The sequence below is a fragment of the Gadus morhua genome, chromosome 15 (genome assembly GCF_902167405.1).
Source record: "Gadus morhua chromosome 15, gadMor3.0, whole genome shotgun sequence".
Classification (NCBI taxonomy): Eukaryota; Metazoa; Chordata; class Actinopteri; order Gadiformes; family Gadidae; genus Gadus; species Gadus morhua.
In genome coordinates this window covers 27,620,591-27,641,070 of record NC_044062.1, presented here as the reverse complement: position 1 = coordinate 27,641,070, position 20,480 = coordinate 27,620,591, and the positions used below count along the sequence as shown (strand labels likewise).

At 43.8% G+C, this 20,480-nt stretch overlaps 2 protein-coding genes and 2 long non-coding RNA genes across 4 annotated transcripts; 2 read left to right on the top strand and 2 right to left on the bottom strand.

The window, feature by feature from the left end:
- Positions 1-1,167: 1,167 nt before the first annotated feature.
- On the top strand, positions 1,168-3,417 carry LOC115560421 (uncharacterized). Its single transcript, XR_003979749.1, has 3 exons — positions 1,168-1,410; positions 2,261-2,633; positions 2,779-3,417. It is a non-coding gene; the product is annotated as an uncharacterized LOC115560421 (long non-coding RNA).
- A 3,030-nt stretch (positions 3,418-6,447) lies between these two features.
- Positions 6,448-7,609, bottom strand: LOC115560358 (THAP domain-containing protein 1 A-like; the record flags this gene model as incomplete). The annotated part of the gene is made up of 2 exons (XM_030379757.1): positions 6,448-6,723; positions 7,360-7,609. Coding segments are annotated over 2 exons (489 nt in total), but the record flags the coding sequence as incomplete, so codon positions are not given.
- Positions 7,610-17,311: 9,702 nt separating this feature from the next.
- Positions 17,312-17,812, top strand: LOC115559545 (uncharacterized). Its single transcript, XR_003979602.1, has 4 exons — positions 17,312-17,381; positions 17,474-17,521; positions 17,606-17,695; positions 17,781-17,812. It is a non-coding gene; the product is annotated as an uncharacterized LOC115559545 (long non-coding RNA).
- Positions 17,813-17,834: 22 nt separating this feature from the next.
- LOC115559751 (putative nuclease HARBI1) lies at positions 17,835-19,315 on the bottom strand. Its single transcript, XM_030378805.1, has 4 exons — positions 18,676-19,315; positions 18,482-18,594; positions 18,287-18,398; positions 17,835-18,205 (listed from the first exon to the last, which is right to left on the bottom strand). Exons 1-4 carry the CDS (start codon positions 19,103-19,105, stop codon positions 17,835-17,837), a joined length of 1,026 nt encoding a protein of 341 aa, XP_030234665.1. The 5' UTR covers positions 19,106-19,315.
- Positions 19,316-20,480: the final 1,165 nt, after the last annotated feature.

Here is a 20,480-nt window from a genome sequence, read left to right as displayed (position 1 = left end):
ATAACACCTTGTATCAGTATGAGAGGCCCTGGCCTGTTCCTAGACTAGAAATGTGAACAACAGAGAGACACTAAAATACACCAACATTCTACAAGGCAAAAATGGTCTATTCGGTCTACAGGGGGATGCACTCCTTTAAAGTGCTAATTGGTGTCGCCCCTAATGGGGTGATAACATACTGCAGCTCCTTGTTCCCAGGCTCTGTTTCTGACAAGGCCATTACAATGCAGTCAGGCCTACTTGAGCACCTGGAGGCTGGTGATAAGGTCCTGGCAGACAAGGGGTTCTTGATATCTGACATTGTGCCAGATGGTGTCTCTGTAAATATCCCTCCCTTTCTGAATAATGGAAAATTCACAGAGAGTGAGGTGAGGGCAACCAGGGAAGTGGCACGTAATTGCATCCATGTTGAAAGGGCCAATGCTCGCAGACTGCAGATCATTCAGAACTCAGCCGCCCGGATCATCACCCGCACCAAATCATCTGACCACATCACCCCTGTCCTCATTCAACTTCACTGGCTCCCAGTACACTACCGCATCCAATACAAAACCCTACTCCTCACCTACAAAGCTCTCCACAACCTAGCCCCCAGTTATCTCTGCGACCTCCTCCAAGAATACACTCCCTCCGCTCAACCTCTGCTGGACTACTATGTATCCCCACATCACGACTCACTACAATGGGTGCCCGGTCATTCAGCTGTTCAGCACCCAGGCTCTGGAACTCCCTCCCCCCACACATAAAACAGTCGGACACCATTACAACCTTCAAGTCACAACTCAAAACTCACCTGTTCAAACTCGCACACAACGTCTAACTGATCACTGTTTTGATTGTTTTTTTGTTCTGTTTTGTCTTGTTTTTGTTTTATTTATTTCTTATTTCTTATGTTTATTTATTTATTTATTTTTTCCACAATGTCTTGTTTTTTTTAAAAAAATGTATGATGACTATATGCTCTGTAACGTGACCAAGTGTCCAGAAAGGCGCCTCTAAATTAAATGTATTATTATTATTATTATTATAAAGGATTTTAGAATCCTCCAAATGATCCCCTCCCACCTAAGGAGTTCCGCCAACGTGCTTGTACAGCTGTGCTGCGCGTTGGTCAACCTTCAAAATCCCTTAATTAAGGAAATCAGCACCACCCTTTCTGTTAACTAATAGGCCTATCTCACGAAAATCGGAAATGACGTCACACCGGGTAAACATTCTTCCGGCGTAGTCATTTTTGTATTGCCGTCAATGCTAAAATGGATCGTTTCTTCGCCACTTCCCTGGTGGGTATTCCCAAATTGCGATTCGAAGATGTGCAGAAGATTGTGGAGACACACTCAGCAACACCACAGCCCAGGCTGACAAAGGGGTACAAGTTTTTTGTGGAGGAGTTTGTACACAATTATCAAGGTAAGTTGTCTAAGGTGTTTTGTTGTCAGTAGGCTACTCAATGGCCGCCTTGCTCATTCATGTTTTGTGATGACAAGCAAACCATATACGATCCATATAAATCGTCAGAAATATTATCTGTGTGTGAAATGTGTGTAAAATGATCATATTTGTTACGTGTAGACTATAATATTATGAATATAATTAGCCATGGTGGCTATGAAGTCTCCGTGTGTAGCGTTAGCATTTTAGCATTAGTTTAGCCAAGGATAGGTTCAGCTAGTTATTTGCTGACCAGTTTTCTTCCGATCAGCGACATATTATTAACAATATGTATATGCTAAGTGTCAAATATAGTTGATGGAAAGGTGGTAGTGAGAGGTAGATGCAACCGCTCGATGAGGAGCCCCACATACTACAGGTTTCTGCTGAGTTAGGGCCCGTTGGCCCAAGTCTGTTAGTTTTGATAGTCTGTCTGGACTAACAACTGCAGTTGCAGTTTTCCTCTTCTTCTGAAGTTCAGATCATTTTCATTGTTCTTTCTTACAAACAGTAGCGTGCTTAAGACTTGGCCCACCTAGCTTGCTGCAATGTTGTGGCTGTACAGAGTAGACCTATGTATTTTTCTTCCTCTTCATTAAGGCACAAGCCGTAAATAAAGGAAATGTGTTGAGTGCATTAAAAGGACAAACATCTGGGCTAGTTCATGTTATAACATTGCTAAAACAACAGATGTAATGGTGGCCCAAGAGTTTTGCACGGAACTGTACATGGCTTTTCTGCGGTTGCAGGCTCCTTGCCAGTTTCCAATGGCCTTATATCAAGGTCCTACCTACTAAGTTCAGTAACTCAATTCTTATGGTGTTCACAGATCACCCTGGAGGCTGTTGGACAACTGGGTCTCTCAGAGCTGTAGCTGTGCTGCGGGCAAAGGCTTCTGTAGCCATATAACCGCTCTGCTGTTCCAGACAGCGCATTATGTGCAGCTGGGCCTTGATGTGGTTCCACCTTCCCTGGCCTGTACCAGTCAACCACAGATGTGGCACGACCTCGAACCCACGTGTGCTGTTGTGTCCTCTGTTCAAATCATACACTTCAGTATTTGTCTAGAGTATATGAGCATTTCCTGTATTGTTGTTCGCCTCAGGGAATCCATCGAGAGGCTGTGAGTGACCTGGTGGTGAAGAAACCCAAGTCGGTGGGGAAGACTGGAGTCAAGTCCACACTCTACAGAGCGTATGCTGGTAAGACATTTGTTTTGCAATTTGCACTCTGTTAAACTTGCTCATTATGAAAAGATGCATATTAGAATACATCTGTTATCACTACAATATAAAAAAAAGTCACATTTTTATTTGACGTTTCGCACTTTGATGTCCCACATCCTAGAGGGAATATCCAGCTTGGAGTTGGTACCATCTCAGCTGTGCTGACCTGGAAGATGTCAGCAATGACCTGTTCTTTAAGGCCAGTTGCTACTCTACAACAGTAGATGAAAAACTCATCAATGACTGGAATCTTCCTTGAAGGGCATGGTGTTGGAATCGCCTCTTGTCCAATCCTCTGTGCTTTGCTCCAATAAAGAATATATTGTGTTGAGGGGCAAAACAGACTCCCAAAACACTTGAAACACGGAAACCGAGAATAATATGTCATGGTCTGATCAGACACACAAAACCTGTTGAGGACAGTTTGTGGACCCATGGACATTTCTTGCAGCCTTGCCTCCAGCTCAGCAATATACTCCAGGGCATCATCCAGTGCACCTACAAAAAAAGAAGACAAATCAGTCTTCATTACCATTCATTCGTATTCACCCTTTCTTTTTTATTGTATTGTTATTCTGTATACTTAAGTTTATTTATATTTCTTATTATTACATTTATTTGTACTGTTTTCTGTTTTTCTTTTTTATGTATTAACTATAGGTGGAGTGTACATAGAGTAAAAACCAAAGTCAAATTCCTCGTTTGTTCGCAAACCTGGCCAATAAAGCTGAATCTGAATTAATATGCAACCCCAGTTTAACAGTACGTCTGATGTTGATTGAATGTTTTAACGTTAACCATGCCATGTTTGGCAAAATTATACAATAGCCCAACAAGTGTTGAACACAAATAACAGACATAACAGCTAGTTAGCACACATCTACTTACCGGCAGGGGGGCGTGTCGCGTAGTCATGTTCCCCGGTACCTCTCCGGTCCGTTTGTGTTTTGTCCTCTCCTTCAGCTTTTTGAGCTGACACCCGTTTATACACGGGTGTTTTTTTCGGGGCTGTGGTGTAGCTGTTCCAGTCAATACGACTAGGAACAGCTCCAGTATTCAGCGTAGCACTCCCGTCGTCATAATCAGCCGCTGAGAAATGCCGACTACAGACCAGTGTTCTCCCCTTCTGAATTACGAAATTAACTCCTTCATTCCGTCTGATCGCCACTGCTGTATTGGGTATTATTTGGGAAGTCGTGGAAATGTAAATACGGTTGTTTTTGTTTTGAATTGGCGCATAGAGGTACACAACAGAAGCTTTTGTTTTTTGACCGCGCCATTGTCAAATATCATCGACTACGCGACCGGAAGTCACTTTACCCGGTGAAGGCAAAATCGAACGCCGAACCAGGAAGTTGTGAGATAGGCCTATTGATTAGTAGCATGAAAGGCTCTCAGTGAGCTAGTTTATTTCCTTTGGAGCCAGGTGTGTCACCTGCCGCTATTCTGAATGTAATTAGTGTACATGGACCAGGTGGGGTGTTGCACCTAGTGAATCAGAATGTTACGATAAAGAAGGACGTGTTTACACTAATTACATTCAGAATAGCAGCAGGTTCAAACATGCCTGGCTCCACAGGAAACAAACAAGCCCATCGAGAGCCTTTGGTGCAACTATTCAATTGGTAACATTCCCCTCCCCTTCCCCTGCAAATAAATGTAGTCTGACTGAATTGCTAACTCACACCTTGGTAACTTTATGTTACATTTAGTTGGTATAACGTAATGTAAATGTTAATAACTCTTTCGCATATTCCAAAATATTTTAGTTTACGACACCTAGTTTTTACCTGGATCATTGGCTTCCCTGATTACAGGTACTGACAGGAAACGCGACGTGAACGCTGATCCACTGTCTCCCAATGTATCCCTATTTACATATTATTTACAGATTCAGTCCTCTCTACTGATCAACACTGGGAGGATGTGCTGCTGGTAGAACTCCTCCAGAACGACGAGGTTTTGTCCCCACGCAGGGTCTTTGGGGATTGGGATGACCAATGCCTCCTTCGTGGTCCACACCACAAAGTAGGACAGGTCCCGATCAGTTAGGTGGAGCTGACCTTCGACCTGGTGCCAGTACGCATGGGTTTTCTTGTGGTGACAACAGCCATGCCATCCCGCACTGCGTACCCTGGAGCGCTGACCTGAACCAGGCCACATCCTCCATGCTGATATCTCTGGCCAGAGGACTGTAGGTGTCCTCCACCTGGGGGTACAGCTCCGACACCGGCAGTGTGACTTTGGGGGTGGAAGTCTTCTTCCACTGACACTCAACGTCGGTCACGCTGAGCTCCCGCATTGCAAAAATAGCAAATGTTGCTGCATGGCTGCATTTAAAAAAAAACAATGGGCATTCACAAGAGGACCTCAAAATGCTGCCATCGTCACGCAGGGAGATCTGTTAAAAGAACACGATTGGCTATATTTACTCTTGGTGCATACAATCTTATCTAGCTTAATTTACACTACACTACAGCACTTGCAATTGGCTAGCTAGCAGGCTACTTAGCTAATGGAGTCCTAGCACTTTGAGATTATTTTTATGAAAATTGCTTTACAAATAAAATGTATTATTATTACTCACCGATGCCTTGTAACGCCGCTCCCTGCGACTGGCGTGGACAAGACCGACAATCGGCATAACTAAAACTCTCCACATGCCCCGACTTATAGTCATTTTCACCTCTTTCTATGCTTTTATCCTCGCCTTGAAAAAAAGTGGTAAAGTGGAGCAGAGAGATCGCCATCTCTGTGCCGAGTTCCAAGTGCGGGTGTGGTGACGTATATCATATGCGTCGAGAGCAGCGAAGAGCTGTAGTTCACAAAGCGGCCTCACATAAAACCTAAAATTATCAAACTTCTACAAATTTTTTAGTTTTCTTTGCATGAAAAATTATAATTTAAATCCACAAACAACATATGTGTAATCCAGGGCATTTAAAGACTGGGACCAGAAGATAATTATTTTCTCTCCATTGACTCCCATTCATATTTTTCGATCTCATAGGTCCCATGAACCCTACCGGAAGGAGCGTGACTTCGCCATTCCGGTAGGACTCTATAATACAAGGACATTTACGAAAAACCAGTCTAAATATCATAGGCATTGACAACTGAAGTTCCTCTCGATTTGGCCAAAACAAAAGTGCTGGAGCAAGTCTTGCATTCAGCACTTCAATGGTGCTTCTAAATGTTAATAATTTCTTTCAGCTTACTGTTTTCCTCCCTGAGGTCATTACACTCCCTTTGTAATCTTGCAATGTTTACCTTGCATGGCTTGTTGTCACACTGTTGTTCATCCACAGCAGGTGGCGCTGTCAGGATCCTCGCATGGACTGTTGTTTTTGTCTCCCCCTACCTGTTGGAGTGTGATAGTTCCGGACTTCGTTTATGTTTGGAGCCATGTGTTGGTCATGTGTCCGGGGTGACGCCCATGTCCTTATTTGGGCGACTTCCTGCCTTTTGTTTGTGCCCTCCATTTTCTCTGTCCACCTGTCCCTCATTTTGCTTTGATTAGGGGAGTATTTAAACGCTGCCCTTTCTGCTCACTTTGTCAGATCGTCACGTTAGGTACTGTTTGCTACCCGACTGCCACGTGAGTGCGACTAGCGTGAAGCTCTTTAAAGAGAAACTATTGTTTACTGTTCTTCCCGGTTTTGAACCCTGCCTGTTTTGGACTAAGCCTTCTGCCTATCGGTTTTGGATCTCTTGCCTGTACCTGTCCGCCAGTATCTGTCTGCCTGCCTGCCTGTTTACGAACCCTGCCTGTACCTGGAATCTGATTTGCCCGCTGGACTGTATGGAAATAAACCCTTTTTGATCTGCTATTGATTCCCGTTCTGTGTCGTGACAGGCGCAGGTCCAGCATCTGGTACTGATGACAGGTCAAGGAGGACATCCACTGCATCTTTCTTCTTTTTCTCCTCCACCCTCTTGTTCTTCATTCTGCTATGCTGCTCATACCTTTCCTTGTCTTTCTCCCTTTTCGTCTTCTTGGTGGCTGGAATGTGTGAGAAGATGGATGGAACCCAGTCAGGGGACAAAGGGTCGTCACATTTGGCACCTATAATGACACAAGAGGGTTTATGTCCCACATATGCCAACAAGTTATTAGTTAACATCAAGAACATTGTGATATCATTCCTTCAGACAGTGTTAGTTTTAGTCTTTGTCACTTACTGACAATTGTATTTAGTTAGTCCAATTTTGTTTTTGTAAATGTTTAAAGTAGGTAGTGGAACAGTTTTAATTAAAGTCAAATTTCATTATGTTCTCAGACAGTTTCATGATACTGTAATGGATTTTGCTATGATATTTCTCCTGGCTGTAAGAGAAAAAAATAGAGAAATAAGTAACGTTATCCTGAGCTAGCTGTTTAGACTTTAGACATCTAAGCTACGTGTTTGTTACAGTACATATAACTAACGTTACCATAATAATTTATTCATGAAATAAAATGACGTAAACAAATAATATCATCTGAATTTTCGGAAAATGTACACTGCATGCAAATTGGTAATACCCTCTCCCCTTCCTACATCTGACTGTTATCTTTTCAGACTGAAAATGATCAGCAAGGCCGCTGGAGTTGGGTGCATAGGTCCACTTAAGCGAACCATGTCAGAACGAATACGTAAATATATAATGACTGACAGTACAATAATTAAAATACTGTGTTGACTAACGAGCTTAACCTTACCTTTGATGAAATGTTGGCTACAAAGACGTGTGTACTTGGATGGTTGCCATTGTTTGTTTTCCCCAGGGACGGAGGCACGTCTCAAGGCACATATCCACAACCTCCTCCTCTCTGGGTTTTCTTTCTCAGACAGGATTCTGTAAAAGCAAAACCCAGGCTTGTCTCCTCGTCGATTTGTGCAGCCAATTGCACAACAACTATCGGGATTTTGGCAAAAGATAAGCCAGTCAAGCGTGGGCGTTCCCACAAGGGCGTGACGTCACGTGAAAACTATTGCTGCTATCCATTTTGATGGTACGCTGGTACGAACGACCAGCTTCAGCGAGAACGTGACGTATTACCCTTGCTCCAGCCTTCCAGATGCCAATTGTGTCCGACGAGTTTGAAAAGAATGGACGCCAAAAGGAGAGCAGTTTTGTCAATCACACTGGACACTTTCCTAGAACAGGAAATCATGGCTGTGATTTTCCTGAAACAGTTCCAGAATCTCGTGGAAGAAGATAGAAGTAAACGCAAACGGTATGACCTCATTTCAGTATGTTCGGCCGTGTATAGACGTTTTTGCAGCGTTATAAAACGCTCGAAGGCTAGCAAACTAGCTGCCGGTGTGCTAAAAACAATAGCGACGTTGACTGTTGTGATACCGAAGTGTTGCTCTGTATTTCTATTATCTTCTATCAACTTCAGAATAAATGCATTTTAGAAGCTTAAGATAACGTTTGGCGAACGTGAATGTAACCTGGCATCTACATGACAATACAATGAACACCCATATCTTGACTTTTTCTTTAGTTTATGTGGATTTGCAGTTAATGATGTAATGCAATAGAAACACAAAACTGAACATGATTGTGAATTAATTATTGTTATCTATATTGATAAGTTTTCTCTCTTCCTCACACAGGGCTGTGGTTGAGGCTCTGTATGTGCTGCGGCCCAGAGTGAACATCATCCTGAAGTCTGGCACAGAGTGGCAGATAATGCTAGACATGGATGATCACACATTTGCCCGGCATTTCAGAGTATCCAAAACCCGGTTTGACGTCCTTAAAGGGTACCTACAGGAGGGTGGCCTGCAAAGTGACCGCAGCCATGGGCTTCCCCCCCTGCCTATTCCCAAGAAGGTACTCATGTTCCTGTGGTACATGGGTAACCAGAACAGCTTCCGGGAGATATCAGACAAGTTTAACGTCTCATCTTCATCAGCACACCGCGCCATACTCCAAGTGCTAACCATCATGTCCACCCTTGGCTGGGCTTTTGTCTCTTGGCCTAAAGGCTGTGAGAAGAGGGCGTCTGCCACCAGCTTCCAACGCACATGTGGCCTTGAGAGGGTCATTGGAGCGATTGATGGCTGCCACATTAGAATACAGTGTCCACGGGTCAGAGGAGTGGACTACATGAACAGGAAGTCCTTCTACTCTGTCCTCCCCCTAGGGGATTGTGGATGCTGAAGGCCGATTCATCAATGTCTTCACTGGAATGCCTGGCAAAGTGCATGATGCCCGGCTGCTGCAGTCCTCCTGGTTTTTCCAAGAATGGCAGGAGAGGATGGGGAGTACCGTCTGCTGGGGGATAGTGCATACATCGGTCAGGATTTTCCCTTCATCATCTCCCCCCGGCGTGACAACGGGGCTCTTACTGATGCAGACCTTCGTCGCAACACCGACATCAGCCGGGGAAGAGTCATCATTGAGCAGGCATTTGGGAGAATGAAATGCAAGTGGAGGCGCATTAGAGATTTGCAGAACACATGCACTGTCACTATTGCGAAGATCATCTTGGCTGCATGTTATCTTCACAACTTTGCCCAAGGTGCCTCGATAGGGTGTGATGAACACCCAGATGGATGTCCAAGAGAGGATGATGCCAACCAGTAGGAAGAGGTGTTCCTGCAATTCTTGGCAAAACAAAATACTATTTCTGACTTCTATTATGTTAATTATTCATTACGTTCATTCATCTATTATGTTCACTTTTCCTGTGTTTTGGAATAAAAGTGTTAAACCATAAAAGTTATGCTTCTTCATTTGTAAACCAATTTATATAATGGGGGAAATGGAAAGGCTTGGGTAGAATAGTAATCACATTATAGAACCAGATGAAAACATTTAAGTCAATGTGTGAAAATGCCTCGGGTGAAATTCAAACACACACAGGCATGGATGAGTTTAAAATTATATTTTGTTTTACTATAGGGTATAAAAAGGCAAGTTGGACAAAACAAAGTTATTACAATAATACAACTCTTGTAATAATACAACTCTTGGTAATAAAGTGCAAATTGTTTGTATAAAATAAATGCAAATAAATATTAAAGTAAAAAATAGTGCAAAACAAAGGTTAATTTAACTTGAATGAACTTGGAACTTAAATGCTTAAAGCATTGAACTTAAATGGACAGGATTATCGCCTCACATCTTGTCCACCATCCTTGTAAACTGGGTGAGGAGCTCCCGCCGATCTTCCCTCATCTCCCGCAGGGTGTCCTTCATGAAGTCCTCCTGCCGCTTCAGAGCATCAGCCCTCTCCTCATCAGATGACTTTAGGTAGGCCACCAGCTCATCCTGCTTTGTTGGACGCTTCCGTGGCCTCGGTGTCTCATTGGGCACTGGAGTTGAAGTATTAGGAGACGGGGAGATGGAGCTCGTGGACCACACTGGTGAGGGAGCTCTTGTGGGTGGGGTTGAAGAAGCTGTGCTGGTGGAAGCCACAGCTGGGGGAGCCCTGTCCTCTGACACTGGTGTGGGGGCACTGTTCGACCGACGCAGTGCGTCTGGTCGACGTACCACCACACCATGCCCATCGCCCGCAAGGACAGGTGGGTCAACATCATGATGCCCCCCCAGCAGCTCTTCCATCTCCGTTAAAAACTGGAAGCGGCCAGGTCCCCTTCCAGTGGTAGCATTGTGGTCTTTGACCTTTTTGTAGCCCTGCACCAATGTCAACCACTTCCGCGCCACCTTGTCGGGGTGGAAGTCCTCCCCAAACTGTGTGGAAAGCTTTGCAGCCATCTCTTCCCACAGCAGTTTTTTGGTTTTCTTCCCCAACCTCATCCTCCGGTTGAGGTCATCAATGGTCTTTGCTGGTCCCTCGCCCTCTACCGCAAGATGAACGCCCATCAGGTGGATGAGGAAGAGGGTTTGAGCTCTATCAAACACCTCGTTCAACTGCCTTGGTGGATTTGGATGGATATTGCAGGTATCTGAATCATAAAAAAAGAAAATGAAACATTACAGTACAGTACAGGGATAAATGACTGTTGAAGTACACTTATGTCTACAGTGTCATGCTTCTTAATAATTCACCCGTGCAAGTGCAATCCATCGTGTGTATGGTTGCAGCCACCATGAGGCCCTCGTCTACATAATACTGTCCTGGTCTGTGGTCCAGCTGGTACAGATTACCAATAAATGGCATGGTCCTGTCCTTGTCCAGAAATGCATGCATGCTCTGGTTGAGGAAAACTATTTTGGAAAAAAGAAATAATTCAGTGTATAATGGTTGCCAGCTTTTAGGCAAGGCAAGGCAAGGCAAGGCAACTTTATTTATATAGCACTTTTCATACACAAGGCAGACTCAAAGTGCTTCACATATAAACAGTCATACAATAAAATAAAATAATAGATAAGTAAAAGAAAAACATATGCAAAGAAATGGGTAAAATAGAAAAAGGCATTTTAGTATTAAAATAGAAAATAAAGGCAAAGTTAAAAAAGCTTTTTAGAAAGTGCAATGTATTTAAGATTTTAGCAGAAAGCTATAGCAAACATAGAAGTCTTCAGTCTTGTTTTAAAGGTGCTCAGAGTTGGGGCAAGTCTTAAATCCTCTGGGAGTTTATTCCAGCTATTTGTTGCATAGTAACTAAATCCTGCTTTCCCATGTTTTGTGTTTACTCTGGGGATAATTAACAGATTGGTCTCAGAGGATCTTAGTGGTCTAGAAGGCTGATGTAGTGTAAGCATATCAGTTATATATTTTGGGCCTAAACCATGTAGGGATTTATAGGTTAGCAACATGATTTTAAAATCAATTCTCTGACCTACAGGAAGCCAATGTAACGATTTCAGAATTGGTGTAATATGATAAAAATTGTTGGTCTTTGTTAGAACTCTAGCAGCAGCATTCTGAACAAGCTGAAGCTTCCTCAGAGTATGTTTTGGGAGACCTGTGAGGAGACCATTGCAGTAATCAAGCTTACTAGTGATAAAGGCATGTACAAGTTTTTCTAAGTCTTCGGTGGACATGAGCCCTCTAAGTCTTGCTACATTTTTAAGGTGATAATATGCCGATTTTGTAACTGATTTGATGTGACTGTCAAAATGTAAATCTGAATCCATGATAACCCCTAGATTTCTGGCTTTGATTGAGGTTTTCAGGGACAGAGAGTGAAGGTGTTGGGTTACTTTAAGCCTTTCCGTTTTAGAACCAAATACAATTATCTCTGTTTTGTCCTCATTTAGTTGAAGGAAATTTCGGCACATCCATTCCTTCACTTGCTCAATGCACTGGCACAGCAGATCTATGGGCCGATAGTCATTTGGTGATAGCGATACATAGATTTGCGTGTCATCAGCATAGCAATGATGGTCAATATTGTTATTTTGCATGATTTGCCCTAGTGGGAGCATGTAGATGTTGAATAAAGAGGGTCCTAAGATCGAACCTTGTGGGACTCCACATGTCACGTTGGTTGATTCTGATACAAAGTCGCCAATGGAAACAAAGTAGTTCCTATTTTGTAGGTAGGACCTGAACCAATTTAAGACAGTGCCTGAAAGCCCCACCCAGTTTTCTAACCTTTCCAGAAGTAATGTATGGTCTACAGTGTCGAATGCAGCACTGAGGTCAAGTAGCATTAGTATTGAGGTTTTGCCAGAGTCTGTGTTAAGACGGATGTCGTTTACAACTTTAATAAGGGCGGTCTCAGTGCTGTGCAGGGGTCGAAATCCTGATTGGAAGGTGTCATAGCAACCAGTTGATGCCAGGAAGTGATTTAGTTGCTGGAGGACAACTTTCTCAATGATTTTACTTATGAAGGGTAGATTTGATATTGGTCTGTAGTTGTTAATAATAGAGGCATCTAGGCTCCGCTTTTTTAAAAGGGGTTTAATAACTGCAGTTTTCAAAGCCTTTGGGAACTTGCCTGACTGGAGAGAGTTGTTAACCTCATCATCGTCATCCGCTTATCCGGGGTCGGGTCGCGGGGGGAGCAGCTCAAGCAAGGGGCCCCAGACTTCCCTTTCCCGGGCCACATTGACCAGCTCTGACGGGGGGATCCCGAGGCGTTCCCAGGCCAGTGTTGAGATATAATCTCTCCACCTAGTCCTGGGTCTTCCCCGAGGTCTCCTCCCCACTGGACGTGCCTGAAACACCTCCCAAGGAAGGCGCCCAGTGGGCATCCTTACCAGATGCCCGAACCACCTCAGCTGACTCCTTTCTAAGTAAAGGAGCAGCGGCTCTAATCCGAGTTCCTCACGGATGGCTGAGCTTCTCACCCTATCCCTAAGGGAGACGCCAGCCACCCTTCTGAGAAAACTCATCTCGGCCGCTTGTACCCGCGATCTCGTCCTTTCGGTCATCACCCAGCCCTCATGACCATAGGTGAGGATAGGAACGAAGATCGACCGGTAGATCGAGAGCTTTGCCTTGCGGCTCAGCTCTCTTTTCGTTACAACGGTGCGGTAAAGCGAACGCAATACCGCCCCCGCTGCTCCGATTCTCCGGCCAATCTCACGCTCCATAGTACCCTCACTCGCGAACAAGACCCCGAGGTACTTGAACTCCTTCACCTGGGCTAAGGACTCATTTCCTACCCGGAGTAAGCAATCCACCGGTTTCCTGCTAAGAGTCATGGCCTCAGATTTAGCGGTGCTGATCCTCATCCCAGCCGCTTCACACTCGGCCGCCAGCCGATCCAGTGAGTGCCTTCGCACTGTAATCTTTTTCGCTTCTGTCGCGTCCCTGTTGCCAGTTTTGCCGAAACGACCACTGCCACCATCTAACTGAGTTGTTAACTATCTGCAATATGTCTACTGCTAGGCAGTCGAAAACATTCTTAAAGAGGTTGGTAGGTATAGTATCAAGGCAACAGGTGGATGGCTTTAGTTGTGTCACAGTTTCCACAAGATTTTGAGAGTCTATAACATTAAAGCATGCCATCCTTGCCACGTAATTTTTGCCTGAACAGGGTGGTAGTCCTCCATTTTTGTTTGACGTGGAGATATTGATGGCGCGTCTGATACCTTCAATTTTATCAATATAAAAAGCTGCAAACTCATTGCATTTCTGCGTGGAATGGAGATCAGGTGGAATTTCTGTTGGGGAGTTGGTCAGTCTGTCAACAGTTGCAAATAGGGTTTTTGCATTATTAGTGTTGGTTTTAATGATATTCGAGAAAAATGTTTCTCTAGCATTTTTCAAGTCTAAATTGTAGGCACGGAGGCTCTCTTTATAGATATCATGGTGAATATGAAGTTTTGTTTTACGCCAGATGCGTTCAACCTTCCTGCATCCCTTTTTCTGTGCTGTTACAGAAGCAGCTTTTCTCCAGGGTGCCTTTTGCTTTCCAGAAATCGTTTTAACCTTATAAGGTGCAATGACATCTATGACTTTCAAAATTTTCAAATTAAAGTTTTCTACAAGATCATCAGCAGAACATGGGTTTAGAGGTTGTAGCAATGAGATGGCCTTTTTAAAAAGTACATTAGAATCTTCATTGATATACCGTTTTTTGACAGTGTTTGATTTTGTCTGTATGTCGGGAACAAAAGATATGTTAAAGAAAACACAAAAGTGGTCAGACAAGGAAGGATCAGTCACAGAGAGATCAGAAACATTGAGGCCCTTTGTGATAACCAGGTCTAGAGTGTGCCCCTTACAATGAGTAGCCTCTTTCACATGTTGAGACAGTTCAAATGTGTCCAAAATGGTAAAAAGTTTTTTTGCACACTTGTCATTCAAAACATCAGTATGAAAACTGATAACTAGACAGTCAAATTCTGTGGAGATGCTAGACAATAATTCTGTGAATTCATCGAAAAAATTTGCAGAATATGTGGGTGGCCTGTAAATAATTAATAGGAGAACTCTGGGGGAGCATTTCAATACAGCACTAAGGTATTCGAACGATGGAAAATCACCAAATAACATTTGTTTCCCCTGAAATACATTTTTAAATAGAGCAGCAACCCCTCCACCTCTTTTTCCAGATCTACATGCATCAAAAAAGTTATAGTCGGGAGGAGCTGTCTCTATCAGAACGGTTGCACTGTTATTTTGTTCCAGCCATGTTTCAGTTAAAAACATAAAATCCAGTTTGGAAGTGTTAATAAAATCATTAACTAAAAATGATTTGTTATTAAGAGACCTCACATTAAGTAGAGCCATCCTGATGGTGCTGTTGATAGGCTTTAAGGTTGTTTTTGGTTTGGAGGCAATAGATATGAGATTTGTGAGGTTAGCAGTGTGTCTAAGTTTCCCTTTGTTTACTCTCTTAGTGGTTACAGCATGAATGCGAAAGTTGCCCTGCTTTGACGTAGGCAACCTTGGGTTCAGCAGATTATGAGAAACTTCCTTTATACTGTGTCTACGGCTGAACCCTTTTTTGTCTCAGTAATACTCAGGACTACTATCGGGGCGGGGGTGGGGCGCCGTCCTCCTGGGTGTTAGCAGTGTTAGCAGCCTGCGGCCATGACGTGGAGATGCTATCATTGACACAGATGCAAGTTTGATGCCAGCATGTTCCAGTTTCTTAAATTCGGCTGGAAAATCGCAAAGGGAGACATCGGAGCTGGAGTTGTTATTGTGGCTATGGGAGAGATGAGGCTGGAGGTCATCATCGATGGGGGAATGCAGAGGAGGGGGGTGGCCGTTCCTCGCCAAGCCAGCATCAGCGATGGGGGAGGGCACAGTGTTGATGGCGTCGGGCGGGCTGTTGTCTCTCTACAAGGTCTGTGGGCTGTCTGCTATCTGTGTGTCAGATAGTGGCAGAGTAGTTGTGTGGGGGAGGCTGTAGTCTCGCTTCTTCTCAACCTGTGCTCTGATTCTGGCCTGTGCGTCAGACCATGGCAAGATTGTGGCCTGTGCGTAAAGTGAGAAGAGTAGATTGTCCCTCAACAGTTTTGAGCCTAACCTGTTTTTCTAACCTGTTTTACAGAAACATTAACATTGCAAGCCTTTTATAACAATTACAACCTTCAAGTTAGAGACCTGCGCGGGACTGTTTTCTTCATCCCGCTCCTGCCCGCTCCCGCTGATTTTCTGACCATTACCGCCCGCGCCCGCAACGTGTGTGTTACACTCCCGCCCGCTCCCGCAATGTGCATGTCCACTCCCGCCCGCACCTGCAAAACTCTGAGAATTTATGCCCGCACAATAATAGAGATGCATTGATTTTGTGTCTTCTCTTGTCCCGCAGGAGAAAACACGTAATTATATAGGCTATTAAAAAGAGACTCATGGGCTGCGTGTCTTTTGATGCACTGGTCTAGCGCTCCTATTTCGTTGTTTTCATTTTTCAATTCAATAAGGGCTGTTTCATATTCTATTCTCCTCTTCTGTAGGCCTATTTTATTTATTTTTCTACCTTTATATAATCACGCAGTGATTGAGGATATTGTCTCTTTTCTAAGTTAGACCTGAACCCGCAGTGTTTTGTTTCACCCGCCCGTTCCCGCCCGCAGCAAAGTTCAAACCGCCCGCTCCCGCGAGATTTGGGTTGGGTCCCGCGGGACCCGGCGGGACCCAATCCCAATGCAGACCTCTACTTCAAGTCACAACTCAAAACTCACCTGTTCAAACTCACACACAACGCCTAACTGTGGGGTGTTCCACGAACGGAGGTTAAACAAACACTGAGTTAACGCTGAACTCTAGGTTGATTGACCCTGTGCCGACCAACCCAGAGTTTTCGGTTCCACAGCAGTGGTTATGCATTAGTTCAATCAACTCGCGGTTGGTTAACCCAGGGTTGTGCGCGTCCACGCCAAACCTATAAAGACGTGATGTATGGATCATGGAATTACCGATCAATATGGCGAAACGGGCCGCATATTTCTCAGATCTTGACCTCCAGGTTCTCCTGGAGAGTTACGATGAGGAAAAGGGAGTGATAATGAGGAAATGCAACACAAAAGCATCTGCCATAATGAGAAATAAAGCCTGGCAGAGGATAGCTGACCGCATAAATTCGTAAGTGTCATGGTAAAAGCACTATCCTAAATATTTGAACTATGAATCCATTCATTACCTATCTCAGTTAAGCTTTCTTAACATTCCATAATCTGTTATCTATAAAGATGTAATCCGACGGCCCCCAAACGAACTCGGGAACAAGTAAAAATGAAATACAAAAACGTTGTACAAGCTGGTAAGCTTTTCCCACCATCGTCCTACATATTTGTCATATCATAGGCCTATTTGTCACTCCTGTATTTTAATAGCCCATTTTTTTATTTTTAAAGCCAATCGTAAGAGGGCCGACAGTCGGCAGACTGGATCGGGCCCTCCAATTACCTTCACCCCGGTTGAGGAGCTGGCTCTAACCATTAATGCAGGGCGCCCTGGCATGGAGGGGATACCTGGAGGTACCTCCTCCGAGAGTCCGGGGCCATCTCCGTCCACTGTCAACCCACTGGTTGAATGTAGGTTTTTTTGTTATTTCATTTTTTGTATGCAAACACATGCAAGCCGTGTGTGTGTCATAGCGCAAATGTTCCAAATGTTATTTTGTAGCTGGGTAGAAAACCCCATGTTTGTTGTATGCCTGCTGTATAGGCCTATGTGGCTCTATTCCAAAACGTGACTAATTAATCAACTTCACAGATCAAGACGGAGTATTGCTTTTAATCGAGCCGGCTACGAATCCTCCAGTTTATGTAAGTCCGGTAGGCCTGTTTTTGTTTTTTTACATTTCTGTTGTAAGCGCATCTCAAAATACTCAGCCAATAGGCCTATAATTGCTCTTTGTATGACAGGAGCCCGATGAAAATATTGCCATGGATGGGTCTGAAAGAACTGAGGTATAGGCCTCGCTTTTTCTTGCCAGTTCCAAGTCATTATTGACGATTCAACTAAACTAACAGTGTTCTCAAACTCACTTGTCTCTTAACAGACTGTGGTCGAGGAAGCGGCGGGTACATCAGGGTCGCAATATCAGCATGTAAGACATATCCTAGGCTACTCACTTAATTTATTGGCCAAGTATGTCGCTTGAATGTTAAAACAATATTTTCCTCTATTTCAGTTGACTACTAAAGAATTATATCGACTTCATCTTCAGCGGGAAATCGCTAAGGCTGATTTGCAAATGGAGTACACAAAGCTGCTGATAGAGGTAAAAAAAAGGAGGTTGGGCAGAAATTCAACGCGGACATGATATTGCTATTCAATGTCTAATTATATTATTTTTCCTCCCTCAGCAACTAAAGAATAAAAATGATTGATAAAAACAGTGTTTGGTGTTTTTTTTTTTTTTAATTGAAGTGATTTTGGCAAATGTGTTCCCGCATCCTTTGTCCAGCCCTTGAATCCATTTGGGGAATGTGTTCCTCCTCGAGGAACGGGTCAAAGGGGGGAGGCATCTCTTTGCGCAGGGTGGCGATATTGTGGAGGACGGCGCATGCAACAATTATGTCGCATGCCCGTTCCGGACAAACTCTTAGTCCACGTAGGCATTGAAATCTGGACTTCAATATCCCAAATGTGTTTTCAATCTTAACGCGGGTTCTGCTGTGTGCCCGGTTTAATGTAGTCTGTGGTCCAGGAGCGGGATTAGGGTACGGGGTGATGAGCGTCGGGAGGCATGGATACCCTCGATCTCCTAGGATCCACCCATCGAATTGCCCTGCGATCAAATACAAACTTTGGGCTATCTTGCACAAGCACAATAATATGAGATCTATGATATGTTCAGAATGCAACTCACCCTCTTGAAATTTACGGCTCAAATTGGATTCACGATACATCCTTGCATCATGGGCTGAACCAGGCCATTTTGCCTCTACATTGGTGATCATGTGGGAAGCATCACATATCATCTAGTGATAAAAGAAAAAGATCGACAGCGATTAACAAACCATGGAGATATTGGAAATATCCAATATAGGCAGTGTACACTTACCTGAACATTTATACTGTGATAGCCTTTCCTGTTCACATAATCTGCCTCATTTATAGATGGGGCCAGTATGGGCACTTGTGTGCCATCAATGCACCCAATTACATTTGGAAATCCTGAAATAAAACACCCAGATGAAAAGTCAACGAGGATAATTTCGGTGCCATTTGGGAACACGTAAAGTAGATAATGCTGACCTGCAAGTTGGTGAAACTCCATTTTCATGCGTCTCGTGGGTTTATGGCCTGGAAATACGATGAAGTTCCGCAACAACCGCTTCAGCGCAAGACAAACTTTACGTACTGAGCGGCAGACCGTGGCTTTGCCTATGTGCTCAGCATCTCCTACGCTGTACAAAAAGCTTCCCGTCGCAAAAAAACGGAGAGCTGTGCAAATTGTTTGGAGTGGACTGAGGGCAGATGCACGATTGGTAACATTTGCAATGTATGGTTGGAGAAGGTTATTTAAATAAAGCAAAGAACCACGTGAAAAACGATATCTCTCCAGCAAAAAGTCCTCCGGAAAGGACAATATGTCGAGCCGTGGTCTAATTAATCTCTCTCTGTGAATGGCACGAATTATTTGCGCTCCGATATCAATCGGCCTCTCGTCAAAAGGGCATGCCATTGTGATCACGTAAAAGCTGTGGTGAACGCGGGTTTAAATACCCTGAGCAAAACCGGGTTATCTTTGAACTTAACCTGTGCAAAACCTGCACCGACCAGGTTTGATTCAGAGCATATGTTGCTATAGCAACTAACATACCGTGATCCTTTTGGAACGGAAAACCTCGGGTTACCGCAAACCCTGGGTTAACTTACCCGGTTATGTGATAAAACCGGCAGGTTTGATTCAGAGCATATGTTGCTATAGCAACTAACATACCGTGATCCTTTTGGAACGGAAAACCTAGGGTTACCGAAAACCCTGGGTTAACTTACCCGGTTATGTGATGAAACCGGCTTTGTGGAACACCCCACTGATCACTGTTGTGATTGTTTGTTTGTTTGTTTTGTTTTGTCTTGTTTTTGTTTTATTTATTTTTTATGTTTATTTTTTTTTTTTTTCCACAATGTCTTGTTTTTTTAAACGATATATGATGACTATATGCTCTGTAAGGTGACCTTGGGTGTCTTGAAAGGCGCCTCTAAATTAAATGTATTATTATTATTTTACATTGCAATAATATTTTGCCATTTTCGCCAATTTTAATTTCAACAAGTGCTGTCGTGTTTCTCTCGAGCCATGAGGGTTAGTAGCGGGCTAGTCATCATTGGCAACATAGCCTATTTTAGCAAACCAGCTTGAAAACACAACTTTACATTGAATTGCACGCAAAGCAAGACCGTGCAATGCATAAATTGGTCACCGGATTAAAGCAGCAATGAAATTAAGTATTTAAGAGGATTTAAAAACGGCATTAAAACCACCAACGTGGTACAAATACAAAGAAAATACATCGTTATTTACCATTGACTATGGGCGCAGCCATCTTCTTGACGAGTTGTACAGCTCTGCTCGCTCTACTTTGAAAGCGACGAGATACTACAACCGAAAGGGGGCGTGCCTCAGTGAAATGCCGCAAGAAAGCTGGGAGATTTGCGACTTTAGCACTTCGTACATCCAAATGGATAGCAGCATATGTATAGGGTGTATGCACTAAGCTGTTTGACGTATTTCCTGTTTCAAAAAATGCAGCTCGGCCGGTTCCGGTCTGTGTGTTTATCGCGCTAGTCAGCTGACGTTGATACACTTTAGACATGAATCAAGACCGCAAACATTTAAAAACGGTTCATTTTTATAGGCAGGAGAAACCTACACCGAGCACTGCCGTGTCCCCCACTGTAAAGCCCAAATCCGAAGGGGTATAAGTTTCCATGGCTTTCCGAGCCAAACTGACGTGAGGAGACAATGGATTGTAAACATACGCCGGGATAAATATGTCATCACCACTCACTCTAAGATCTGTAGCAGACACTTTAGCTCTGACAAGATGATTGAG

Bases quoted from the DNA above. Each gene is read 5' to 3' on its own strand.
- LOC115559751 (XM_030378805.1), bottom strand. From the start codon at position 19,105: ATGGCATGCCCTTTTGACGAGAGGCCGATTGATATCGGAGCGCAAATA. The intron at 18,595-18,675 runs GTCAGCATTATC...GTTTTATTTCAG, and splicing joins GGAGTTTCACCAACTTGCAG to GATTTCCAAATGTAATTGGG. The intron at 18,206-18,286 runs GTGAGTTGCATT...ATTTGATCGCAG, and splicing joins GAGCCGTAAATTTCAAGAGG to GGCAATTCGATGGGTGGATC.